This window comes from Oryza brachyantha, chromosome 7 (assembly GCF_000231095.2).
Source record: "Oryza brachyantha chromosome 7, ObraRS2, whole genome shotgun sequence".
Taxonomy (NCBI): Eukaryota; Viridiplantae; Streptophyta; class Magnoliopsida; order Poales; family Poaceae; genus Oryza; species Oryza brachyantha.
In genome coordinates, this window is record NC_023169.2 from 11,690,766 (window position 1) to 11,718,489 (window position 27,724).

General features: G+C 42.2%; 3 protein-coding genes and 2 long non-coding RNA genes across 8 annotated transcripts; 2 read left to right on the forward strand and 3 right to left on the reverse strand.

The window, feature by feature from the left end:
* Positions 1–1,078: 1,078 nt before the first annotated feature.
* LOC107304668 lies at positions 1,079–5,538 on the forward strand. 2 transcript variants are annotated; one of them, XR_005812151.1, is made up of 4 exons: positions 1,079–1,333; positions 1,624–1,761; positions 2,454–2,542; positions 5,488–5,538. It is a non-coding gene; the product is annotated as an uncharacterized LOC107304668 (long non-coding RNA). The 2 variants fall into 2 exon arrangements; XR_005812150.1 differs by lacking the exon at positions 5,488–5,538 and adding an exon at positions 5,000–5,393.
* LOC102707230 (protein MAIN-LIKE 1-like) lies at positions 4,843–7,476 on the reverse strand. Its single transcript, XM_040525770.1, is given in 8 exon segments — positions 4,843–5,197; positions 5,288–5,668; positions 5,764–5,925; positions 6,210–6,261; positions 6,696–6,739; positions 6,741–7,076; positions 7,078–7,305; positions 7,386–7,476. Coding segments are annotated over 8 exon segments (1,455 nt in total). The 5' UTR covers positions 7,431–7,476; the 3' UTR covers positions 4,843–4,990.
* A 3,247-nt stretch (positions 7,477–10,723) lies between these two features.
* On the reverse strand, positions 10,724–14,357 carry LOC121054888. Of its 2 annotated transcripts, none has more exons than XM_040525768.1 (2): positions 14,294–14,357; positions 10,724–13,217 (listed from the first exon to the last, which is right to left on the reverse strand). In XM_040525768.1, the coding sequence occupies exon 2, from the start codon at positions 12,634–12,636 to the stop codon at positions 10,744–10,746; it is 1,893 nt and encodes a 630-aa protein (XP_040381702.1). In that variant the 5' UTR covers positions 12,637–13,217; positions 14,294–14,357; the 3' UTR covers positions 10,724–10,743. The 2 variants fall into 2 exon arrangements, with proteins under 2 accessions (XP_040381702.1, XP_040381703.1); XM_040525769.1 differs by lacking the exon at positions 14,294–14,357 and adding an exon at positions 13,926–14,004.
* Positions 14,358–16,563: 2,206 nt separating this feature from the next.
* LOC102721001 (protein MAIN-LIKE 1-like) lies at positions 16,564–22,558 on the reverse strand. The gene is made up of 6 exons (XM_006657678.3): positions 22,476–22,558; positions 18,951–19,039; positions 18,218–18,871; positions 17,968–18,129; positions 17,505–17,882; positions 16,564–17,412 (listed from the first exon to the last, which is right to left on the reverse strand). Exons 2-6 carry the CDS (start codon positions 19,032–19,034, stop codon positions 16,831–16,833), a joined length of 1,860 nt encoding a protein of 619 aa, XP_006657741.1. The 5' UTR covers positions 19,035–19,039; positions 22,476–22,558; the 3' UTR covers positions 16,564–16,830.
* A 1,177-nt stretch (positions 22,559–23,735) lies between these two features.
* On the forward strand, positions 23,736–27,020 carry LOC102721462. Of its 2 annotated transcripts, none has more exons than XR_005812137.1 (5): positions 23,736–24,066; positions 24,127–25,281; positions 25,379–25,459; positions 26,519–26,597; positions 26,676–27,020. It is a non-coding gene; the product is annotated as an uncharacterized LOC102721462 (long non-coding RNA). The 2 variants fall into 2 exon arrangements; XR_001550687.2 differs by having other exon boundaries at positions 24,174–25,281.
* Positions 27,021–27,724: the final 704 nt, after the last annotated feature.

The following is a 27,724-nucleotide window of genomic DNA, read 5'->3' on the forward strand; positions in this document are numbered from 1 at the left end:
GCTCTATACCAAATATCTTGTTGCTTATGAGCTCATCACTCTCACATTGAGGTTGTTCTATAAGCCATTTGACACCAAAAAGCATATGTGGTGTCACGGCTTAGATCAAATGCCTAATTGGCCAAGCCAACATATGCCCTTGCATATGACCTTGTTGTCGAATTAGATCTCGTGGAGAATCTCATATCGATGGTGCTTAGCATTGACGAGGTCATAACATTCAGAGTAAGGTAGAGCCATACTTCTCCCCATGCTTCATCATTATTTAGCATTTCAGCAAAAATTGTTCCTTCTCCTCTTTTGAACCATGGTGGTCTATTGGGTCGATGACACCATCGGTTGTGATGAAGTTCTTGGGACTGGGGCAAGCGAGTATTTTTTAGGGGGAATGATTTATGAATTGTAGCCAAAGTGATCACCCCTTGATAAAGGATGAGGAAAACATGAGAGAAAGGAGATGAAGAAGACATGGTAATTTGGTCCATATGTTTTAGAAAATGTATTGAAAAGGTAAGCAGTGACATATCTCAAATACATATAAATTCTAATTGCATGACTTGAATTATGCCAATTGTAATGGTATACTTCAAAACCAAAGAGATGATAATTGCATGTGTCCAATTAACCTTACTAGTGAAAAATAATTTGCAATGCTCTAGAGTGACACATGGCCTCACGTTTTCACGTAGATGACAAGGTGCTGCGTTGGAGAGAGATAAAAAGAAAGTGATTCAAACATGTTAGAATAGATCGTGAACACACAAGTGCCTTGGAAGAAAAAGCAATGGTCCAAGAGAAATCAGTGATCCCGAATCCTATATAGTTCACCCACAAAGCTAAGTTTTTAGGAGGCCACGTCATCGCTTAATTGTAGCCGTTTGATCTGACCGATCAAGCTGCAATGGGTTGACACGTGTAGAAGGGCCGACCCCCTCCTCTTCCGGCCTCATATGCTTCCTGTTGGGCTCATGGGCTGGCGAACTAGCGATTCGGCCTTTGCCAACGCGCACCCCAGGCAGGGCAACGGTTAGCGACGTGCGTCACGCATCGAGGCCGACTCCTCATCTCCTGCTCCGCCGATCGCAAATCTCAGCCGCCTCATCTCCTCTTCGCCTCCTCCTCGCCTCCTCGGCAGTCCACGGCTCCTCCAGGCTCCAGTCCTCCTCATCGATCGTCATCGTCATCGGCAGCGGCAGCGACTTGGCTCCTGCGTCCTGTCGGCCATGCGTCCGCGGGTACTGACCGTGACCGAAGCCAACGGCGACCGGCCAGGCGGCCCATGTCCAGCCGGCAACCGCCCAGATGCAAGGAAACAGCAGAACTAGACCATATGGTTGGCTATGTTGTTTTTCATGCCTTCATTAAGATTTGCTCATGTGTATTGTTCCTTTTACAATAGAAACTGATTGAACTGTACCATACTGCAGAAGGTGCGGTGTGATAGGTAACTAGCCAATTAAGTTGATAACTTGATATATTATGATATTCAATCTTCTTCAAGTTATATTTTTTATCTTCAGTTCTTTAAGATTTGCTCACGGGCATTGATATATTATGTGCTATTTCTCGTGCCTTCTTTTTTCAATCATCTTCTTCAATCTTCAATTATATTTTCTTCTTCAGTTTTCTTCAAGCCTGCGAGGCAAGAAGACAGATTACAGACAGAAGATTTCACTTCTTCAATTCTAACCAGATTCCAAACAGAAGACTTGAGACCCAGTGAGGCGAGGCTAGGCAGAAACGTCAAAAGAAATTTTTGAGGTAACATGTATATATAAATATTATTTTTGGATGTAATCTAAATGTTTGCAGCAATAACTCATACATACCTACGTATATATAGTGTGTGATTATTATTATTAAAGGAGACAGTTTCATGGTATGAGATCTCTGGTATCTGTATGGATCTATTTGTTAGCAGCATACTATTTGTTTAGCAGCGTACTATTTGTTTATTAAATTGACAGTACCTTGAGCGTTCTAATCATCATAGATCAGTCAATCCCCTAATTCTATTTGTTTATTAAATTGACAATACCTTTAGCATTGTAATCATCATAGTCTGTCAACCTCCTTATTTTTAAGTCATATTTAAAATAGATCATCTATTTTGTTTAGTTTTTCAGGTTGCCGATTAAGACACATTTATCAGTTGAATTTCTTTATTTATGTGACAGCCGCGAACCTTTTTTCCTAGAGAGATTGACATGCAATTTGCTCTAGAAATTCCATTTCCCCCCTTGCCAATTAAGTAACCCATTAATCATTTTTTGATGTTTTACAAATTTGTCCATTAGTATATAATATATGTTCAAATAATGAGAGTTGACGTTTTTCCTTCTTCCTGAACTGTTGTTTAGATTGAATTAGTCTTTAATTCTGCTGACCTCCATCTGCAAAGTGTTTTGTGTTTTCTTTATCATTTAACACTCATCCCATTTCTATTTATTCAGCCTTATCGCTGACAGTTGGATATAAAGGATATTAAGGAGTCAAGCATGATCATCTTCTGCAAACTTAAGTATCATGCATGGCGTACCTGGTTAGTAATACCTATTTACTCAATATGTGTTTAGATATTTACTCTTATGTACTAGAATATTATAATATAAATTAGCTTACATTTTTTAGAGTTCAGATCCAACAAGACTTTCACATAATTTTCCTACGGTTAAATTCTATTTTTTACTTAGATGTCCTGCGTGTTATACTCAATATATACGTGTTTGAATATTTACTATTATGTACTATAATATAATAATACAAATTAGTTTATTTTTTACAGTTCAGATCTAGAAAGACTTTCACATATCTTTCTATGGTTCAGTTCTACTTTAGCACTTAGATGTCCTGTGGTAACGTGCGGGGTTTTGTCTAGTATATGGAAGAGTGCAAGGCACATCTAGATTTATGAGTCACTAATCTATGCTAGGGGTGGTAATGGGCCTAATTCTTGACATACAAAATTTAAAGGGTGAGTTTATAAGTAGATAGACTAAAATTTTGTATAATTTTAGAAAAAAACCATTTTAGGGTTGACTGAGGTTACGAAAGAATCCATCGACCTTGACCTATTACCAGCCATAATCCATGTTGCTTCGCTTGCCGATGTCCCCCAACTAGTATGTTCCACCGTCTATCAACACCACCTTCAAGATGCTTCTCTAATGAGCTATGGATTCATTCATTTGAGTTATGACTGATAAAGTAGTTGGAAATTAAATAAGTGATAACAAGAACAATTCATCGGTCAAACTTTCAAAAATAATTAATTTTATGGTAATTACTCTATAAAACTACGATATTATTTTTTGGGTGCATTGCATTTTTTGTTGTTTTTATTTTTTAACTAAGCATTCAAGAAATTATTTATAGTGAACCTTTTAAAAGTTATATCAAATCTTGTATTAAAAATCAAATGTTTATATATTAGTTATGACTCGGAAATTTAGGCTAGTTACCTATTTTGAATATAGACACAAGAATAAGATTGATACTATTGTTAGCGACGGACATAAAAATCGTCACGTTAGGTCATCAATATAATAGTCAGTGAACTATCCTACCCTTCTTCTCTCCCACACACACCTTAGTATAGTCTATGCTACCTCTTTCTCCCACACACCTTATTAAAGCCCAATCTATAAGTTGATTTTGAATATAAACACAAGAATAAGATAAATAGTATTGCTAACTATTGGGCATAAAAATCATCGCGTCAAGATTATAGTAAGTCATCCATACATCCATATATAATAGTTAGTGAACTATACTACTCTTTATCTCTCTCACAGACATCTTATTATCATTCGTGTTACTATTATTCTCCCGCACAACTTAAAGTCTATGCTATAAGTTGATTAGCCACAACATAACCAGGGATGAAAATGGTTGGTAAATAGGCAAACTATTTTTACATCTGTATTATTTCTCGGGAACAAGTCGAAAACATCTGTATTATTTCTCGGAAACAAATCAAAAAAGATAAGCCGAGAATAAAAATAGTATCAGAAATATTCTATCGGAAACATAACAAACTGGTAATTCATTTAGAAAAAATGAACTACATGCATATTAAATTGATAATAAGTTCAAGAATTCAACGATATTTAAACGATAGGTAGGTAGATTGATAAACCACGATAAAAACGAGACACACAAATTAAAAACGTAACATATGACAATACATAAGAGACAGTAATACTAGTCATTTTCCTTATCATCTTGTGGAAGAAGGAATCATAGTTGAACATCTTGGTTTTGGGGTTATGCATGGGTCTTGCAAAAAATATTTTTCCATATTCATAAATAATAATTACCAAAATAATACTGTTTAACAACAAAACATGTGGTAAATAGTGAAACCATTTCCATATTTTTTTATCATTTTCGCTAAACCATTTCCATTTTCTTTGGTCGGTAATTTTTAAGAAATGATAGACAATAGATTGAAAATTTTGTGACCACTCTCACTCATAGGCAATATGATAATTCTACTAGTTATGACGATTGTACTGGGCAAATCGAATGCATCCGCAGCCGGAGCTGCGTGCAGGCGAAGAGGTTCAAGCGCGTGGTAGGGAAGGGCTCCGCGGTGTCTGACCCCGTCGAGCTGTGAATTTGCGTTCGGCGCCTAGATGTCGCCGTTTCGTGTTATTCCGTTCATCACAAAATATTTGGCGTTGACTTGACTATTCGTCTAATTTTTTTATTAAATATATAAAGTTATATATATAAGTATATTTGACAATAAATAAAATGATAAAAAATAATTAATGATTATGTAAATTTTTTGAATAAGATAAACAGTGAAGCATATCTAAAAAATTCAGCGGTGTTAAATATTTAGGAACGGAGATAGTATTTCGTTATGTTTAAATGGTATATACGGACAAATCTAGACAAATATTTGTTTAATTTATGGATAAATTTAGAAGTAAAATATTTTATAATATGGAATGAACGACACGCTAATTAGTCAGATGATGGGCTACCGCAGCTCGCACCCGCGCCTTGGTCCCTCCGTCTCCTCCCCCTCCCGCCGCCGCCGCCGCCGCTTGCGCTCCGCCCACCCCTCCTCCTCCTGTTCCCACTGCTCATCAGACAGCACCGGCGGCACGGCGTCGTCGTCGTCGTCGCCGCTCGCAATCTCCGCATCCTCCGGGCCACGAGGCGGCGGCGGCCTGACGCCCTCCACCTGCAAAACCAATTCGTGGCAGAAACGCACCACGCATCACCTCCAGTGCCACAATTGCCCACCTTCATGAACACAGGGGGTTCGCTTTACCACGGTGATCAGGCTGAGCCCAAGGGAGGCCCGTGCGATGGTCGCCGGCGTGAATACATCGTCGGCGGCGGCAGCAGGCATCGCTGTATGAATAGGGTCACCATCTGCATCGTTGATCAGCTGCTGGAACCGTTCGATTTCCGAAGCGTACATCAGGCTCCAGTCCACTGACGGGGTCCACTGATGCCGCTGGAATGCAGGAACGTCGTTGAGTGGATGATGCTGTTCCTGCCCAAACTGTCGAGCGTACCGGTCCGGGACATAGATTTCCTTCAGGTTGAAGCTGATCAGCCATGTCCTGGAGAAGCATATCTGATCCGGTGCAACACAATGCTTTGGAATGGATGCAGGGTCAACACCCTTGTAAGGTTCCCAGTCAACCTAATCAAGATGTGTCAATGCTTTGCATGGTCAAATTGCAAGGCAAATGAAAGGGGGAAAAACTGTGGTGATGAATAGCAGAAGGATGGATTCACATCAGAAACTCGAAGCAGGCCGAAGGCTTTCGTGATGTCTGAAGCTTCCCTTGTTGGTTGGGAGATTTTGCTCCCCGTCCACCGGCGTACTCGTGGGAAGATGTGTGCGGGAGCATCATCCATGTCGGGGCGCATTGCCGGAATATACTCATATGTCCAGGCCTTCAAACAGAGATTCAACATATATCAGAATTTTTTTCTCGACAGAACAGTTAAGTTGCAAGGTAAAACTTGTGAGAAATAGAAGCATTTTGTTATTTCCTATGATCTTATGAATTACAATCTCCAACCGAAAGTTCATTCATCCTTTTCAGCAAATGTGAACCTACCGGAACTACGGAAATCCGCTAAACAGTCAAATGGTTTTGTGAAAGTTCATAGAACTGAAATACCATTTCTTGTAGGAAACTGAAGTGATAGTTGTCAGCTAATGATTATCAACATACCATGAGCAAAGCTGTGCTGCCAAATAACCTTATTCTGTGTTCTTCGTTGTTTCTGTTGTGAGCACGGCTCGGGAATCCAACAGAAACAACGAAGAACACAGAAGGAAACAACGAACAGCAATAGCAGAAGGAGCAGCTTGGTATTACGAATTTAAGGTAGCACGAGATACACGATCGCCGGATCCAACAGGATCGGCCCTCCGCCGCCTACGCCGCCGTCCAGTTCCAAGCCGAGTTCTCCTCTCCGATCGTACTGCTATTTATCTACGCCACCACACACGCATTGCCAGCTGGCGCAGCAGCGGCTACAACTAATTAACCCAGTCGGGCCCAACGCATCGTGGGTTCGTCTTGCGCGGACGACCGACCGGTGGGCCTGCACCCCTTGGAGTTTCTTGTAGCGGATCCGGCACGCTTGTCTCTCCTTCAGACGTCGCCTTCTGCTCGCTCGCTTCTTCAGTATCTTCACGAGTGCTGACAGGTGACACCACTGCAAGGGAGAGAGCCTTGTAGAGATGGGCAAGGGCAGCAGGCACCCCAAGCATATTCATGTACCTTCTCAAAGTTTGACAAGAGCGGTAGATACTTTGGGGAGACATAGCCCCTATCCCTCTCTGGAAATAAGGCTGATCCAATCAAGAACATGAGATATGCTCTGGCACTATACATGATCTCATCATCAGAAGGGCGCTTCGAGAGCCGGCTAAACCTAGATTGCAACCAAGAGAGCTTCACATGACTACCCCTGCAGTCCCTGCAATCAGGCACCTGCCCCAAATACTGGAAGCAAAGCTCTTCAACTGACTTGTTGAGCACAGCTCCGGTTGTCACCACACGGCCTGTCACCGGAACCCCCAATATGTAGGCAAGTGTCCCTGAGTGATGGTGCCATTTCAAAACCATAGAACTGTGCGGTGTTGGTTTCTTTGCTCCACAGCTCGAAGAATGCCGTGAGCACAGCGCGATCGACGACCAGGCCTACTGTGTGTACCAGGTTGCCGAGTCCACTTGCAACGACCAATTGTTGCTGCTGCTCATTCAGCTTCCATGTGTCGAGTTTCTCCGTCGTCTGGCATATGGTTAGTTCACGGGTTCCCTGTTTGATTGTGCTTCAAAACGTCATAATTCAAGCGCAAACTAGACACCAAGAACCAAAGAGAAGTTCGGTAATGCTACCTTAATGCAATCTTTGTCTGTTGGTTCTGCCTCTGCGTATTCCATCTAGTTCCACGAAGAGATGAAATGTTACATGGTATGCGTATGCAAAATAAGAATCATTTACACCGCAATTTTAGTTTATGTGTCCAAGTTAAGTCTTGTAAGAACCTGCAAAAATTTAATCATATAAGTTTTTACAAATTAAGTACACTGGTGAAATGACCATAACATCTAAGCAGAGCACTACATGGTATATTGTTTACAGGAGCAACTGATCATGTTAGCAAGACACTGTTCCCCTCAAAGAAATGAACAAATTAGCCAGCTGTTAGAACCCTAACGATCAATCGAACACGACACGAACTTCACCGGGACTCTCGTCGGCGATTCAACTGAATCCGCTGCCGCCGCCGCCTTTCTCCTATTATTCACAAGCCAACTGGCAAAGCTGTATGTGCTACAGTTTTAAAGGAGTCGAGCTCTTCCATGAGCTTCCAGAAGCTAGGCCGCCGACATGCAAGCCGACACATACACATGCACTAGTTACATGGCCCATTCTGGCCCACTCACACGGGAATTAACATTACGCACGCGCTTGCTCCTTCCCGCCATTCCTTCCGTCTCTTGCCGAACAACTCCATCTTCTTCAGGTTCACCAGACAATGTCAGCTCCGGGTCCTTAACAATTGCCTCCCCTTCAAATTTGGCTTGCCCCCAAGCCAAGGCTCGTGGAAAACGAGCACGAAGATCCAAGAAATCTTCCCACGTAGCATCCTCAGGCGATTCCTGCGACCACTGCACCAGAACTTGAGAGACAGCTGAACTACAGGACTTACGAATCCGAGCATCCAGAATGGCCATCGGAACTTTAGTAGTCTCCAAAGAAGTCGGTAAAACGGCAGGAACAATCTTGTCAACTCCACGGGCCGACTTCAACTGAGAAACATGAAAAACTGGGTGAATGGAACTATGATCAGGAAGGTCCAGCCGATAAGCCACCTTGCCAATTCGTTGCAGCACAGTAAAAGGACCAAAATACTTGAAGGACAATTTATGATTAGCTCGAGGGGCGACAGATGATTGCACATAGGGTTGTAGTTTTAAGAAAACCCGATCTCCTTCTTGAAACTCCCTGAATGAACGAGATTTGTCAGCGTGATATTTCATCAATTGTTGAGCCCGATTCAGATGCTGTTGCAGGAGCTGAGCCATGAACTTGCGTTCCCATAACCAATCATGAAGGTCAGGCATCACACAAGAATCCACTGATAGTCCCAACTGAGTAGGGTGATGGGCATACAGAACTTCAAAAGGAGTTTTATCCAAAGTTGAATGATAGCTAGTGTTATACCAATATTCTGCTAAATATAACCAAGAAGACCACTTGGATGGACAAGCATGGATGAAACAACGCAGATAAGTCTCCAAACACTGATTTACCCTCTCCGTTTGTCCATCCGTCTGGGGATGATATGCTGTGCTCATATTGAGACTAGTACCAGCCTTAAGAAACAGCTGCTGCCAAAGCTGACTGGTAAATATCCTATCACGGTCAAAAACTAGAGCCAAAGGAATGCCATGAAGCTTAAAGACATTTTCCATATACACTTGGGCCACATCAGAAGCTGAAAATGGACGAGACAAAGGAACAAAATGGGCATACTTTGAAAATTTATCCACCACTACCAAAATGCAGTTATAACACCTGGATTTGGGTAATCCTTCAATAAAATCCAGAGAAACTGTCTGCCAAGCACCATGAGGTATGGGAAGGGGTTGAAGTAACCTAGGATACTTGTGTCTATCCGGTTTAGCTTGCTGGCAAATATCACATTCATCAACCAATGTTTTAACCATTTTTTTTCATGCCAGGCCATGCAAACAGACCCTTCACCCTTCTGTAAGTCACAGGAAAGCCACAATGCCCCCCAATTGGGCTGTCATGTAAGGCATGGACAATTTTAGTCTGCAATTCACTATTATTACCCACCCAAATGCGGTTCTTATATTTTAAAATTCCATTGTGCAGAGAAAAATTTGGAATGGCTGCAGCATTTACTGCCAAGGCTGTCAGGAACTTAGTAGCTTGTGAATCCTCATTATACCCTTTGGCAACTTCAGTCAACCATGTTGGAGTGCAAACAGACAGAGAATTAACCTCCACTGAAGGACCATGACAGCATCTGGATAAGGAATCAGCTGCCAAATTTGTAGTGCCCTTCTTATAACAAATTTTAAATTGCAAACCCAACAATTTTGTGTATGCCTTGTGTTGCCAAGGAGTATGTAACCGCTGAGATGTAAAATGCATCAAACTTTTATGATCAGTTAATATCAAAAACTCAGCATGCTATAAATAAGATCGCCAATGGCCAACTGCAAGCAGAATAGCTAAACACTCTTTTTCATAAGTAGAAAGCCCTTTTGTCCTGGGTCCAAGAGACCGACTGATGAAGGCAATAGGATGGTTATCCTGAAGTAACACTACTCCTATTCCTATCTCACTAGCATCAGTTTCAATAGAAAATTGCTTAGAAAAATCAGGAAGAGCCAATATTGGTGTTGTCACCAAAGCATTTTTTAAACTGGAAAATGCTTGAGTAGCCCTGTCATCCCAATGAAAACCTTTACTTTTTCGCAACAGATTGGTCAATGGTTTACTAATGACACCAAAATTCTTGACAAACTTCCTGTAATAGCCAGCCAACCCCAAGAAGCCCCTCAATTGTTTCAGATTTTTCGGCACAGGCCAATCAACAACTGCCTTGACTTTCTCTGAATCAATGGAAACTCCATGAACTCCAATGATATACCCCAAATAAGATAGCTGTTGTTGGCCAAACGAACACTTAGAAAGCTTAACCTTCCATTGGTGCTCATGTAATAACTGCAAAACATGCCTCAGATGAACAACATGGCTAGCTAAATTAGCACTTTAAATAAGGATATCATCAAAAAACACTAAGGCATATTTTCTGAGAACAGGTGACAAAGTATCATTCATAGCCTCTTGAAAAGTTGCTGGAGCTCCTGTCAAACCAAATGACATCACCTTGTACTCAAACTGACCAAAATGTGTTTGAAATGCTGTTTTAGGTTCCTCCCCCTTAACCAGTCTAATCTGATGATACCCTGCCCTCAAATCCAATTTAGAAAAATATTTAGCACCCGCAAGTTCGTCAAGCAATTCATCTATGACTGGTAAAGGATATTTTCTCTTGATAGTAATGTCATTTAACTGTCGGTAATCAATGCATAACCTCCAAGACCCATCTTTCTTTTTAACCAACAAGGCAGGAGAAGAGAAGGGGCTAGTGCTATGCTGAATTATTCCAGAGGATAACATTTCTGCCACTTGTCGTTCGATTTCATCTTTCTAGGCAGGATTGTACCTATATGGCCGAATGCTCACTGGCTTAGAACCCGGAAGTAAAGGAATCTGGTGATCACATAACCTCCTAGGTGGCAATTCTTTTGGCTCCTCAAACACACTCTGAAATTCAGATAACACCACTGAAATTGATTCCGAAACTGGTGTACTCTCCTGAACCGATACAGCCGACAATTGCACCATATGCATCAATGCTCCCATTTTGTTAAGTCCTTTCAACTGCAAATATGAAATTTGATCACATTTGTCAGTTCTAGCTTGAATGCCACGAATATTAATGACCCCTTCATGCCAAAGAAATTGCATCCACTGTTCTTCCCAGTTAACTGTCATTTGTCCCATCTGATGTAACCAATCCATTCCAAGTATTGCATCATAACCAGACAATGGTAAAACCTTGAAGTCATTCTGAAACTGATGACCCTGCAACCACCATTCACACTGTGGCAAATAGTGAGTGCAATTCATTTCACCTCCATCAGCCACCTTAACCATAACTGCAGCTGGCAACAATGTTAACCCCTTGAGTTGATCTGCCAATTGCTTATCCAAGAAAGAGTGTGTACTTCCAGAATCCACTAGCATCAACAACTCAATTCCTTGAAGCCAGCCCTTAACCCTGAAGGACTGAGCAGACACTGTACCATTGCAAGCATTAAGAGACAGATGCATTAAACAATCAGTCTGCTCTTCCAGGATAACATTCTTAGGTGATTCAGTTTCCTCCTGCACAATCTGCATCAACTCTTCCACTACATGTAACTGAACAGTGGAAGCACACTTGTGGTCACGGCCCCAACGTTCACCACAAGTGAAGCATAAACCCTTAGCTCGCCTATAAGCTTTTAATGCAGTGATCTTGTCATCTCTAGACTGAGTTCTAACAGGATCAACAGTTTTCTTATCATCCATGGAAGAAGTAGATCCTCTAAAATTCTGGGAATGAAATCCAGATTTCACTGCCCTAGGGACCAAAGCTGACTCAGCTCTTCTGAATGAAGTAGGTTTGGTTCCTTCAACTGCTTTTTCCTGCAATAAAGCCAGTGAACAAGCAGTGTCCAAATCCTGAGGTTTCTGTACCATAACCACAACCCGTATGTCCTGCTTCAAACCTTCAATAAACCTAGTCACAGAGTAACTAGGAGGTGCAGCTTCATCATAGGCCAACAATTGATGCATCACACTATCATAAATTTCCACATATTCTGAAACAGTGCCAGTCTGAATCAGATGAATCCATTGTCTAATAAGATTTTGGTGTCTATCCTTAGTAAACTTACAGCACACCCTTGCACATAATTCCTCCCAAGTCACACTAGACAACTGAGAACGAACCGACTGTAACCAAAAAGCAGCTAATCCAACGAATTGCAGCGTAGCCACCTTAACCCAATTAGCCGGATGCACACCATACACATCAAAAAATGACTCACAATTACTACGCCACATATGAGGATTATCTCCATCAAACTCTCCATCAAACTGAGGGCAAGACATAGGTGGAACCGAAGAATTCATGGGAGATGCAAATAGCTGACCGTGATGAAAGCACGAGGTACTGACCGCACCAGAAGACGGTGAAACGAAAGGAGGAGAATCATACGTACTTTGATTCGTTCCAGATGGCTGATGCGGATTTGGAGAATGTTGGAGCAGATTTGCATCCAAGCTGTCCTGTATATCGGCTACCTTCTTGGTTAGATCCTCGACCGAAGCGCCCAGTTCATCGACCTTCTTCTGCACCAATGGAACCCGCGTCTCCAACGCCTTCTTCAGAGCTTGAAAATCCGCACGACTCCACTGTTCCATGGCCTCCCGCTTGTGCTCGGACTCATCCATCTTCTTCAACAGCAAATCAAGCTTGTCACCTTGCTCCATGATCGACTTCGCCTGCTTGGTGAAGTACCTTGGCTTCTCCAGGATGGAACGCTCAATGCTCGCTCTCCAAATCAGTCGAACCCGAGCAAGGGAGCAAAAGCTTTTGCGGAATCGATCAGAACAATCAACTCCCACCTTGCTCTAGGAATTTTTACCGGCCAACCGAGAGAATACGCGGGATGTTGCGCTCTGATACCAACTTGTTAGAACCCTAACGATCAATCGAACACGACACGAATTTCACCGGAACTCTCGTCGGCGATTCAACTGAATCCGCCGCCGCCGCCGCCGCCGCCTTTCTCCTATTATCCACAAGCCAACTGGCAAAGTTGTATGTGCTACAGTTTTAAAGGAGTTGAGCTCTTCCACGAGCTTCCAGAAGCTGGGCCGCCGACATGCAAGCCGACACATACACACGCACTGGTTACACGGCCCATTCTGGCCCACTCACACGGGAATTAACATTACGCACACGCTTGCTCCTTCCCGCCATTCCTTGCGTCTCTTGCCGAACAGCTCCATCTTCTTCAGGTTCACCAGACAATGTCAGCTCCGGGTCCATAACACCAGCGCATATTTAACTTTGACAATAAATGGGGCATCAATCAATCAATCATGATGATACAAAGTTGGCAAAACTGTATATATCAGGCTGGGTTCTGTATAGTATTTAAAAAATAATTTCTTCAAAGTTAAAATTACGTAAGGGAGAACATGCAGGTCTTGCTTATCGATTGGTTGGATATGCGACTTTCTGCCACAAATGTACATCGAGGAACACCAAAAATCAGAAAAAGAAAAGAAAAGAAAAGAAAAAAATTGAAATGCTTCAAAGTAAGAAAGATTGCAATGACTCGAAGGCATATAGCTAGGAGTTTCTTTTAGAACATATGACATGAACTCCACCCGTTCATTTCAGAGAAGAAAGCAGAACTGCAACCATAAACACCTTTGCCAATAGAACACACAGAGCGAAAGCATTTTTAGCTAGGAAAAATTGCTTTCGAGTATTTTCTTCAGAATATAGGGAAAGCAAAAATGTCAAGATTAGCCAAAAAAAATCAATTTCGGCTCTTAAACCACGAACACATCACAATTCAATCGAACACAAAGATACAATTGTGCAACAAGAACTCCACTACTCAACGTAATCCGCTGTAAAACAAAACGAGCAGAGCAATAACACCAAACTAAACGAGTACAAGCCTGATCAGGAAGATGATCCCAGACTTTTCTTTTATCATAGCAGATGCCACCAGAAGAGGGGAACAAAAGGGTCATAAATATACCTGACAACTGCCCATCTCCTTCTAAATTGATCTGAAAGAGCAAAAAAAATGACTGCTGTCCTCTGAAACCCCACCAAGATATGTAGAACTTGGAAGACTCCAGAGGGGAGATGCAATCCGTATACAGAAGCTAGAGATCATCCATAGAACTTGAAAGATCTAGCAGGAAGATGACCCCAGGCGAAAAGATGTGAAGGAAAAATCCAAAATGCAGGAGGAGCAAGAGCAACCCTCCCGGGCGGGCTCCAGGAACCCTGCTTGCTTAACCTTGCTAACCACACGCGATTAAAAACACGATCACCCATGAGCGGAAGAGGTTTAAAGTACTGGCAAATCACGCTGTTTGGGAAAGTGGGAGAGAGCCAGACCACGCTGAGGCGCAGCAGCCACGGACCAGAGCGAGAGGCCGCGAAGCAAGCACAGGAGCAGGCGAGGCCGAAAGGGCAAGGGCAGCAGCGTAGTAGTACAAGCATAACCTGGCGGCCACTGCCACTGACATGTGGGGGTCGCCGCGAGGACGAAACGCGGCTCTCTGGCCTCTGCCCACTGGAGTCGAGTGCCCCCAGTGATGAGTATTGTCTCAGTTTTTAAAATAAGTTTATTTTTTAGTTTTTGATATAATATTTTGACTCTCCGTTGTATTTAAAATTTTTTGATGATAAAGTATGAATAATACTTTATAAGTAACCAATTTTTCAAAGTTCTTGTATAAATTTTTTAAATAAGACGAATGGTCAAATATTGGACATAAAAATCAAAAAATGAAGGTTATGGGAGAGAGGTAATATTCATGTAGATTTATAGTATTAGAGCAGGTACAATAGCAGAATAGCAAGCTATAAGCTGGCTATAAACATATTTTAAGGAGGTAAGAGAGAAGATAAAAGAGAAGTGAGCTATAAATTTATAGCCAGTTATAGCACGGACTTTAAGACACGGTATGAATATAACATGTGGGATATGGTAATATATATTTTGTAGCTAGTTATTATATGAATTGACTATTAGATTGATTATAGATAAATTGGAGCTAGTAGTTGACTATACTATTAAACTTGCTCAAAGGATGATATATCAAAGATAGGCCCCGGTCGGTAGAGGGGTCGATAAGGTAACTTATCCGGTACGAAAAACGTAGTAATAGATTAGTACATGATTCATTAATTATTAATTATTAAAAAAATATAAAATAGATTAATATGATGTTTTAAAACAACTTCCTATAAAAAATTTTTACTAAAAAATACACCGTTTAGTAGCTCAAAAAACGTACACACAGAAAACGAGAAGTTAAGTTAACTTACCTGGGACTAACGTGGCCATAGTACTACGAAGAGAGTACTACGCTACCAGTAGTAGCTTGCCTCAGTACAGTAGCATGATCACTCATCACATGGTACATGTCCTTGATGTCTAAGGTATTGTTTAGTTCTCAAATTTTTTTTTCTAAAAACATCACATCGAATCTTTAGACATCTCAATAAAGCATTAAATATACATGAACAATAAAACTAGAGTGAAGTGCACCAGCAGTCCTTAAACTTATGTGCATGTGTCATCAAAGTCCTTGAACTCTCAAAATGCATTTTTGGTCCATAAATTTGTCTGGGGTGTCATATAAGTCCAAACAGGCTCTGACCCGCTTCCATCTACTGACGTGGCATGGCACAGTGGCGCCTATGTTTTGGTGGGATCATGTGGGTTCCACATGTGAGAAGAGCACGAGATAACACAGCAAAGGAGTTGAGGAATCGAGAAAGGAGAGAAAAGAATAAGGAGAGAGATACTGACATGTGGGACCCACATGGCTCCAACACGTAGGTGTCACCGTGGCATGCCACGTTAGCGGATGGAGCGGGTCGGAGCCTGTTTGGATCTATATGACACCCCAGACAAGTTCAGGGACCAAAAAATGTATTTTGAGAGTTAAGGGATCTAGATGACACATGCACACAAGTTTAGAAACCGCTAGTGCACTTCACTCTTAAAACTAATTACACAGTTATAAAGAAAATCGTGAGACGAATCTTTTGAGCCTAATTAGTATATGATTAGCCATATGTGCTACAGTAACTAACATGTGCTAATGACGGATTAATTAGACTCAAAAAATTCGTCTTGCAGAATCTAAAATTTGTTTTGTAATTAGACTATGTTTAATACTTCAAATGTGTGACCGTACGCGTCGCTGTGACCTCCCTCCCAAAATATTTTGCCAATTTGGATATTTTGCCAACTGAACGCAGCCTAAAGCTCAATGGCGACCTGTCCGGCCGTTCGTCCCGTCCCCGTCTCGTTTGAAAGGGGTTGATGATGGATGTAACTACTTAAGTTTACGACCATCGTTTCAGGGGACAAACGAATATACTCCAAAAGACACTAATGAAGAAAGTTTTTAAAATATTTGAAAGTAGATAAGCCAATTTAAAAGTGTTCTTCAAAAGATACTAATGAAGAAAGTTTTTGCGTACCGTCTAGTCTAAGAGCTTGCGAAACGTGCCAGCAGTAGTAATCCAGTGGCTACAATGAGGGGGGAGGCTGATTAGAACCAACAGCAGCAGCTGATCACACTAACAATTCACGCGCGCTAGACTGATGCAATATGCATTGTGCATTGATGACACACGCAGGCAAGCTTAGCATCATACATCAATCACCATGTTGCAAAAGCTGCAGACTAACGGGCATCACCCAGCAACACAGCTGGGGTCTTGGGGCATCTACATTTGCATTACAGGCTGGAGAAGTGGAGATATATAAACAGGGAGATTAATAAGCTTTGCAAGCTCTGGCCAGCGAGTGGCAAGGAGCTACCAGCAAAAGTCTACGACGCTACATAAGCAAGCTAACTGTCAGCAGCTCAGGTTTTCTGCTACTTTGTACAAATCAGAGTAGGGGGGGCAGATCAGAGGAAGATCGGGTTGGTTGCCTCGGCTCCCACTCCGTCCCTATGCTTGAACATTTTCAGCTGCACACAGAGCCGTCCACTCCTTCGGAGGTTCTCCGCGTCCCTGGGAAGCCGGATTTCGTCGCGGTCTTGTTGCCTCCGCTTCCTTGATTCTGGTGAGCTTGAGTCCAGAGAGGAACAGGATGGCGTTGTCAGGTGGGAGTTTTGCCAGAGATTCATGACACCTTGTTCCTTGAACTCCTCCGCTCCGCTTAACGGAGGGACGGTGCCATCCAGCACCATGTCGCACTTGCTATCTTGATAAGGTATCAGGATGCCCGGAAATCGGTCCGTCCTTGAACTTGGAGAGCTTGAAGGATCTTGAAAGAATGATGGTCTCCCCCGCTTTCTTGGGTTCTTCGACCTGACATTGCCATTCTGGCCCTGGGCTGCTTGATCTTTCCTTCGACTACTCTGTGATGGGGAGTAACTCTTGATCATCATACCCACCCTTTCTAGAAAGCTTGCGACTTCCACAGGGAGTAACTGTCCCTCCAGGTAACGATCGATCACGGGAAGATCATTCTTCAGATCTTCAACCTGCATCTCACAAGAAGCAATTACAACAAGAAACACCATGCATTACAACCTGTATGAAGGATCAGATTCCTGTTGGTAACTTAGTAGCTTACCATTGAAGAGAAGTTTTGAGAGGTACTCCGACTGTATTCTGTAGCATCTTGTCCAGTTATAGACTCATTTGGAAGGGAGTTGATATTGGTTTCTGCAGGAGTGAAACGACAGCCAACCAATTGATGAAACTCCTCGATTTCACGAGCATACTCAACCCTCCAATCCTTCCACTTGCTCCAAGTTCTTCTTGCCCACATGGGCACCCCATGGAGGCGACCTTGTTCCCTGCCAAACTGCCTAGCAAACCGGTCAGGTACATACACCTCTTTTATGTTAAAGCTGATTAGCCATGTCCGAGAATAGCAGATGTTATCTGCTGCGATGCAATATTCTGGAATAATTGCTGGATTCATGTCCTTGTAAGGATTCCAGTTGACCTGAAAACATAATTAATATAAAATAACTCAAACAGCAGTTCAAATATTCGATATAAATCTATAAAGTAGGTAGACTTGCACTTACATCAGAAAATTGAAGCTGCTCGAAAACTTTTCTCCATTCCATAACTTTCTTTCTCTGTCCACGTGTTGCTCCTCCAAAATTCCATCGACAGGCCCGGGGCAGCAGGGTGTTCTGATTCTTTTGTTGGGGTTGAGTTAATGGAAGATATTCATAAATCCAAGCCTTGTGAGAACAAAAGAAATCTCTCGTTAACAAAGATGATCAAATATATCAATGATACACTCAAAATTATCCAGACAAAGAACAGTACCATGAGCAAAGTTGCACTGCCAAGAAACTGAGTAGTAGCATTCGGCGTTACAGCAACAGATAGTCCTCTGTACAAATGAGCAAGGGCCGCAGACCCCCAGGCATATTCCCGTATCTTCCTAAAATCTGCCAGAAGAGGTAAATATCTTGGTGATACAAATCCCCTCATTGTGTCAGGAAATAAGGTGGAGCCAACAAGGTAAAGAAGGTATGCTCGGGTGCTATATGCAATCTCATTGATGGTTGGATTTTCTGGCAATTGATGAAACTTCCTGTACAACCATGTCAATCTGATTAAGCCACATAGTTGCTCTCCATTTCCAGGGCTCTCTCCTAAGTAATGCAAACACATCCGCCTCACAGCTTCATCACCAATTGGCTCAGCGGTCACCACATGACCAGTCACTGGAATTCCAAGAATATATGAAACATCACGGAGTGATGGGGCCATTTCAAATCCCATGAAATGTGCAGTATTTGTCTCATTGTTCCATCTCTCACAAAAGGCTGTAAGCAAAGAACGATCAATAGTAAATCCTGTGGTGAGAGCAAGATGTCCAAGACCACTAGCATTAACTAGTTGTTGCTGTTCGTCAGTTAGAACCCATTCTTTTAGCTTCCGTGTCTGCTGGCTGGGAAGCAGAACACCATACCGCTGTGGAAAATTGAGTTTTTCTGCATGTGATTTTTGTTCAAGACAGCAAAGTGAAAACAAAGTGAAAAAAGCTACATACCGTCCAGATTTGTGAGCTCCCAACTGGTCTTCGTCCAGTTGGTTTTTGTTGTTGTGCTACCACACTTTGTGATGCAAGGTCCATTTCTCCTGCAAAACATAAGAGGGAAATTAAGACAATTGTCCTAGAATGCCAGGTCCATTGTTGAACAAAAAGAAGAGAAAAAAAGGCCATAACTTGTGTGGTTAATAACTAATAATACAATGTGTAAAAAAGGAACTATCAACATAACCAGTACAATGAAGTTGAAAAATAACGAAGCTAATAAAAAAACACTTTGTTTCTCGCACTTGTTTGCTATTTATAGCTGATGATATGTAAAGTCACACACATCATTTATGACCAGATATTTTGACAAATTAGTTTTTTTTCTATATTTTGCTTGATAATGATATGTGTCAGCACAGAGTCAAGAGCAAACTAATCCAGGATTCCAAGTAGTCTTCTGATTTATTTATTTTTAGTACTGGCAATCCAATAATTGGATATCAGAACTAACTAATAATTAACCACACAAAAGTGTGCAGTATTGCTTGTAATACATCAAGAGATAGCCAGATTCTGCACACAATCTGCAGAGCTAGATTAGAGTCTACTGAAAGTGGATATGTATTTGCTACATAACTATTAGGTCTATTTCTAAGAGCAAAATTACATTTCTCATACAGTTTTAGTACAGCTCTAATATATATACAAACAACCTACACCGTTATAATCCGAGCTCATACAATCAATGGCAAAGATATTTCTCCTTTGGTAAAATGGTACTACTATCCCTATGATAGAGAACATGTCAGCTTGTTTTAATAGTAGTAATATATGCCAGTGACAGTCTGGTGGATAAGGAATTAAGGATGTCGTGATGCTTGAAAAGTAGCATGTGAGTGCAGTTCTATGTCACCACAGCTGTCGATAAATGAAGATCATGTAGTAAAAGAGGAGGCCACCCACTAAATCATATTGCAGTGCTACTTCCATGTAATTGTGACACAATGCAAGAGTATATGGTAAGGTCGATCACTTAACTAACACAAGGCAAAATGTAAAAAAAAAAATGAAAGTAGGAAAAACCAAATATCATGCATTTCTAGTTTTTCCTTTTTACACTCTTCACTTTTGTATTCTTATTGTTATATAAAAAAATTAAACAGTGACAGACACAGTAAGCTTGAGCAAGTCATTTTGCTTATGAATTTTATCCCTAGGTAGTCAATAGTCAAGATCTACGCTACTCCCTGTCCCTGCTAAAAAAATCAAATTCCTTGAAAATTCCTAAGGACGGCTCATCTAATACCTGTTGAGGTCTCCAGAAAACAAAATTAGAAACAAAAGATTTTGACTATTTATTTTCAATAAATGTTCCAGAGTACACTAAAAAAAATTGTTTCAGGCGTTCTTCACGGTTTGGACACCCAAAACCTGCCTGCAATTAAGTGTGCATGGATCTCAGTTCAGCTCTACAGCTTTGGTCTTATGAAAAATCACCGTGTAAAGATAGTCTTTTACCCCTATGCCATTAAAAAAGGTGGCGGTTACCTGTGTGCCACTAAAATCTTTGCAGACACCTCTATGCCATCGACCAAAATTTCTTTTACCTACACGCCATTTTGAATGGACGGAGAGTTAACGGTGTCAAATAGAGGTATAAAAAGACTGTTTTGCCCTTGTTAGTAAATAAATGATAGAAATAAATTTAAAACAGTAAATAAATATGAAAAATCAGAAAATAAATCAGAAAATAACATAATTATTTTTAAAGTAAGAAAATTCATAATTAAATTATAAAATGTGTAGAAATTCACGAAGATTCAGGGAAATTGGCTCATAAATCCGGAAAATTGTAAAATAAAGGAAAATTCGTAAATAAAACCAAAGTTCGGAAAAATAAGGATAATTAAAAAAATCATAAAAATGTCTAAATTAACAGTAAATAAATATGGAAAATCAGTAGAAAATTAGAAAATGACAGAATTAATTTTAAATATGGAGGTGCTCGATGCTCAGGACCAATGTCAATATACAAGAATTCATCATCAACACCCACATGCTCATTTGATGGGTTTGGGTTTGCAAGGGATTCACTATCTGCAGATTTAGTATGAGGTTGAAGCCTAGAATCGTCTATGCTAAGTTCAACTGATTGCCCAGTACCAATTTCCCACTGTAAAATGTCAGGAGGCTCACTACCCAAGTCGGTATCCATCCTACAGAGCATGCAGATTAAACAACAGAGCATCCTAAGTAGGGATGAAAATGGATCGGATACGGACGGAAACTAGCTCTATCATATTTGTTTTCATATTTTTTTCGGAATCGGAATAGGAAACTCCGGATACGAAAACAGAATCGAATATTATCGAATACAGATACGGAGCGAATACGAAACGGAGCGAATACGGTAACGAATAATTACCAAAGTATAAAAATCCCTCAAACCGAGCTTCTAAAATCAACGAAGAGATATAGCTCATTATTTATCTAAAACAATAGCTATACAATTCACTTCCAATGAAGCACATTATGAAAAACCATCCACATCAGTACATAACCACATCTCAATCACACGCACCTAGAAAATTGACACACATCAAATAGATAATCACAAGTCAACCAAACTAAAAAATTAAAGAAAAGTGCCCAAATTTATCGTAAGTTCATGTTTGCCACGCAGGACAAACCAGCTGTTAGTCCCGTCACCAACCACCGTGCGCCCCTTGCCTCTGGCCGAGACGGCCTCCGGACCCCGACCTCGCCGCTCGCTGCCAGCCTTGGCTGCCTGCTGGTAGCTGGCCAGCTGCTGCTTCGCCTGCATGCGGCCATACCATACGTGCCAGGCCTGGAGCAAGAGAAACCGGAGGAGGAGCGAGACAAACCAGATATCCGGTAAAAAATCCAGATAGTTTCCGACCGTTTCCGCTATCCACCGGATAAAAGCGCTACCGTATCCGAATCCGTATCAGATAAAAAATATACGAATTCGAATCCGAATCCGAGAATATCCGAAAAAAATCCGAACCGAAGCTATTCGAATTTGAAAACAGGTCCGGAACTCGGAAACTATCCGTACCACTTTCATCCCTAATCCTAAGCACGACGGCTTGGTGGCACATATAGATTAAACAACAGAGCATGCTAAGCACGTGAAGAGAAGAGGCTAACATTATCAACATTATCATGCATTTTAATCAACTGGAAATTTACAATTCAAGTGCAACCATATGCAATCATGGTTATGTCATGTGATTGAATAGAAAAACATTTGAGACCCAAAATTGCCTCACTGGCTCAGAGTTGTAACAGCAAACAGTTAGAGCATAAAACCTGCCATTTTTATCATTTGTTTTCCTAGAGAGTACTCTTTCCTAGAAGCTATCAAGTTTTGGCTTCTGAAATTTTTAGATTCCTATCAAGAATGGAATTGTAACGCTGTCCAGTTACCATCGGTTCTCCTACAAGTTATCAAGTTTTCCCTCGCTGCACGGGAAGAAGAGGCAAATTTGGAGGCAAGTCGGCTTGGGGTCTCACCGCGGGGGTTAGACGCACGGCCACGCCGCCCCGCTGGCTGGCGCACGGGAGGATGGCTGCGGGGGCTGGTCCGCACAGGAGAGGAGAGGAGGCCGCCGGCGGCGGGGGTGGGGGGGCCTCGGGTGGCCGCACGGGCGCGCCGGCCGGTGCGCCGGCTGGGCCTGGCCGCCGGCTGCCTGCACGACCGTGCCTGCCCGCCGGATGGCGCACGGGAGGGAGGAGGAGGCCGGAGCGCGGCGGTCCGGGGGCGGCGGCGGTCCGGCGGCGCCGGTGGCTAGGGTTGCGGGAGGGAGGGGCGCACGGGAGGGAGGGTCGCACGGGGGTCCGGCGAGGCGGGGGAGCGCCGGATCTAGCCGGTCCGGCGGCGGCGGCGCTAGGGTTCCGGGAGGGAGGGGCACTCGCGCTCGGGAGGAGGGGCGCACGGGAGGACGAGGAGAGGAGGGAGGAGTGGCTGGGCAGTGGTGGCAATTTTCTAGGTGGGTCCCACGTGTAAGAGTTTCTTTTCTAACATATTGTGGACGGGATGGCACGTAGGTAAAAGAAATTTTGGTCCATGACATAAGAGCAAGGCTAATAATATAGTCAACAAGACTTCTTATAATCTTCTCTTAGCTCATCCATATAGTAGTTAGCTCTTTATCATTAATGTAGGACTCACATGTCACTCTCATAGAGTTTCTTGGTTCTAGTGCTCGAGCTGGCTACAAGCTTACAGCCCGTTTACACTCTCTCTCATCCACTCTCTCTTCCACATAAGCATTTAGCCAACTTATAGCCTGCTACTAGCTCTAAAGGTGTCTACAAAGATTTTAGTGGCACACATATTTTTAATGGCGTAGGAGTAAAAGACTCGTAAAGATGTCGCATGATATTTTTAAAAGGAACACTACTCTACTTCTACGAGACTTCGTCCTCCATGCTCCCATGGTATTCTAATGACTCTATATCAATACAGAAATATAATAGTACTAAATACAGACGACAACTCCGAGCCGCAGCAACCACAGAACCTGTATACGCGGCAACTACGCAAGTGACGAGTACTCAATGCAGCAAATGCACGCTAATCTCCCACAGCATTTCACCCGCCAAACTCCCTACCACGAAATATCACTAGAGACGATGTAGAACACACCAATTGCATGATCTCTACTCCTAAAAGTTGCTAGGGGTGGTGGCCGGTGGCAGTGACGTGTGGGCCAGGGGTCAGCCCGCTCTACCTGGGTATTACCATGTCGGTGAAACCCAGCCTCAACTCGACGCGCGGCCGTGCGTCTAACCCCCGCTCTACTCCTTCCTTCTCCACCGCCGCTCATCCGCGCGCCCCGGCAACGCCCTTACCACGTGCCCCGGCCGCCGCCGCCGCCGCCCGCTGTCCGGTGATCTCCCGGCTGCTCCCCGGCCACCGCTCGCACTACGGCGACCTCCCGGCTCGCCGCTCCTTCCACGCCCCTGCGACCTCCCGGCCGCTGCTGCGCGCCCCGGCGACCTGCCGGCCGCCCGTGGCTCGCCGCTCCTTCTGCGCTCCGGCGACCTTCAGCCTTCCGCCTCCCACCACTCCTTCCGACCTCTGGCGACCTCCCGACCATAGGTGAGATCTATCGCTCTTTCCTTTTCTTGACTACATGGGCATGATTTGCACCTTGAACAGGTTAAAACCGCCTCCTTGCACACTACCTCCAATTTCTTGCTCGTCAGCCGCCTCCGAGAGCGCCACCAGAACAACCACGGCCACGCCGTCACCGATCTAGAGTCACCTTGGTGATCGCTGCCCCAAAGCCGATCTCCCGTGCCTCCTCCATCTTCTCTCCGTTGCCCACTGGCCGTCTCGATGGTTTCGATGCTTATCCCTTCAGCTGCCAACTCCTCCGCAGTCGTCGACATCATCTTCTCGAGCACCTGAGGGAAGGGATTTGCGCTGCTACAATGCTGAGACCGAGCGGCAAGGTGGTTTCAAGCCAGCAGAGCTATACGACAAGTTTTTTTCTTTGGTTGTCTTTCGATCTCTTCTTCCTTCTGGTTTGATTTTGACTGTGATGGACGAGCAAGCTATTTTGACTTCTCCTGCTCATTTGATTTTGATTGCGATGAATGACTAAACTATTTTTTCATGCACATGAGGTGTTCGATTGAATGCCGTAGTGTCAAAATCTCGTGAATAACACACTGCTAATCCAACATCGGCTTCGTTAACCCAGTAAAATACATTTCAAAAACCACTGATGTAACATTTTAATTGTGTCCAAAGTTCCAATAGAGCAATCAATTTTGATCTTGTGAAGTAAAAATAAAAGGTTCAGAACAAATAAAATTGGGTTGTTGGCTTAAAAAGTACAATCTGAATTCTGAACTTTAAAAATTATCCTTAATTAGTTGAATTAATCTGTTTTTTTTTGACAAAAACTTGTTTCTCTAGATTTTTTTTGTGAAACATAATTCTACACATAATATCTTCAATCATCACACAATTGGAATGATATTTATTTTCTATGGGCCTAGGTGGTTAATGCATTGCATGTTGACAGTGGTAAACACAACACACTGTTTTCTCCGTCTCACCAGGGATAATTCCCATGAGGTTATCTGAACTTAGTGTCACTGGGTAACCTAAGTAAAATAATATGAAAGCACAAGCTCCAGGTTAACAAAACATCAACTGCCTCCATTCCATTACGATGCCTCTTGTGCATGGAAATCTTTTCATTTTTTCTAGAAACTCTGATGGCCAAGAAGGGGACATTCAAAGATGCAACAACGATGCAATTTATATGCTGAATGCTCCAGTCCTAAAGACACTGCTTTCAGGGTGTGTAATTTTCAGTTTTTGCCTTTTGCAATGGTATAAAATCAGTACTATTTATTTTATTTCACACTCATTAAATTAACTGTTGTGATTGGTCCAGGAGATCCACAAGAGAGGCAGCATTAGGCGCTCTTGTTGATGGTTTTGAAAGTTTTGTGCTACTTGATTTAGTGGAAAACAAGTAAGTTCATATGACTGTTCTATTCATTCATGAGGATGTATATTTAGAAATTTGCATGACCTAAATTTGTGCGTTAATAGTTTCAAATATCTGGTGTGGCCTTACACACAAGTTTGTCCGATGGTTTAATACAACCATACTAAGTGTAATATGTTCTGTTCTAATGTATGATGCTCATGTATTGTGGCTTTGATGCTTCTATATTGTCTACATCTCTCTTCTATCATTCAGTTTTATAGTCAATAATCACTAATCAGTATTGGCCAGCTTATATATTATAAAAGTGCCACCAATCATGTGCCTGACTATAATGCTCATTTCTCTATAGCTTTCCTGTCAAATGAGAATTTCCGGTTTCCCTTACAATTAAAACTAAACCAGTAAGAATTAATAACTATCCATCAACCACGGTCATTTATGTTTATTTAGTGATGTTGTTCAATTAGTGATGCTGATGGTCTTGTATCAACTTTTTTGAATTCTTACACCCTTATTCATTTTTTATTTTGATTTTGATTTATTATTTATTAAAGGCTCTTTCACCAATGTCGCGGTCAAACCCTCCTGGCAAAGATAATTTCAAAGGAAAACAAGGTCCTTCCCCTCTTAAAATTGTTTAGTATCACCACTTTCGTATGAGTATTAAATACAACATGGCTCACACCAATCATGGTGGTGATAAATTGTCTTGGCGGTGGTTGATGGATCTAATACATTAGAAAGGTCTCATCTCTGCGCCACGCCTTGTACCCCATTTGGTTGGTCAATACATGAACCATCAAACAATACATATTTATTTAAAATGCAGCATTTTGTTGCATGATTGGTAAGCCTGGAGTGCAATTGCTACAATGTAGCTAGCACGTGTCTTTCTATGATTGGTACTCATTGCTTAATCTTGGCCGTACTCTCCTCATTTAGTGGCATGTTTTTTGAGAGTTTGTATTGTCCTTGTTAATTTGTGCTATCCTTGGTTGTACTGTCCTTGTTAATTTGTGTTAATCTTTATTATTATGAGGTAAAAAAACCTTCTAACATGCATGTGATTGTTTATTTCAGACCATAGTTTGCACACTACATACTTCAGCAGGGTGCACTTTGATCCCAATGTTGTAGTTGCACATGAATTTAAGCGTTGGTAGGTAGAATTTTAATGAAATATATTTATTTGGTCAATTATTATTAATGACATTATTTATTATGTATACTTTTGTAGTCTCAACAAGGAGCTTACGTAAGTTCTCCATGATATTCAAAGGGGAAGTGGATGCATATCTTTTGGAGAGGATATTTCTAGCTATATCCTTAACTATTAGAAGTGCAAGATTCACTACGATTGAATTAGATGTGATTCACTATGAAAAAAAGTAGATGTTGATCTTTTGTCTAGAAGAGTTAGAGCTTGGATGCTTGGTAGATTATGATTCACCGTGTCATTTCTTTAAGCATATGTTTGTATTGTTCTATCTAATTTCAGTTGTAACTCTATAATGCCACCCTATGTTGGCACAATTTATCTGTGGTTTGTGAAACTTTTATGCCTATATGCAATGCTGCTATAATGTGATAAATGTGTTTATAATTGGTTATTTAAGCTATTTTCTATCATTTACATAATATGAATTGTTGGTATAATTTTCCCGCTGGAACGCACGGGCAGTCAACTAGTGGATCAAGAATCACCCACCCACCCGCTCGCCAAGATAGCCAAATGGCATCGTTGATCTGAGGCCGTAGGGACACCCCACGCCGCTACAGCAGCGACGGAAAGCAATGAAGAAAGAGCGGGAGAAGCAATGGGAGGGGGGAAGGGGATCACCTCCTCTCCGCTCACGGCGCCGGGCGGTTTTAGGGAGGAAACCCTCCTCGGAAGCGGAGAGATGGCGGAGAAAGCGAGTAATCTTCGAGGGCGGAGGAGAAAGCTTATCGGAGTGTACCCTGTGCCCCCGCTGCCAGGTGGGCCCCACGCGTCAGCTCCTGCCTGAGCACCTCGCGAACCCAGGCTGCGTTCGCCAACCCCGTTAGTTAACTTATCCCTTCTCGTTTTTTGCGCGCACGCTTTCTGAACTGCTGAACAGTGTATTTTTTACAAAAAATTTCTATAGTAAAATTGTTTTAAAAATTATATTAATCTATTTATATTTTTTAATAATCAATAATTAATTAATCATATATTAATATATTACTATATTTTTTTTTATCAGAGATAAGTTAACTTACCCCTACCCATAACGCAGCCCCAGCCAGACGAGACAACGGTTCGAG

Coding starts and splice junctions, on each gene's coding strand:
- LOC102721001 (XM_006657678.3), bottom strand. CDS start 19,034: ATGGACCTTGCATCACAAAGTGTGGTAGCACAACAACAAAAACCAACT. Junction 17,883..17,967: donor AGCAGCTTCAATTTTCTGAT/GTAAGTGCAAGT, acceptor TTATGTTTTCAG/GTCAACTGGAATCCTTACAA. Junction 17,413..17,504: donor CTCAAAACTTCTCTTCAATG/GTAAGCTACTAA, acceptor TGTGAGATGCAG/GTTGAAGATCTGAAGAATGA.
- LOC121054888 (XM_040525768.1), bottom strand. CDS start 12,636: ATGGAGCAAGGTGACAAGCTTGATTTGCTGTTGAAGAAGATGGATGAG.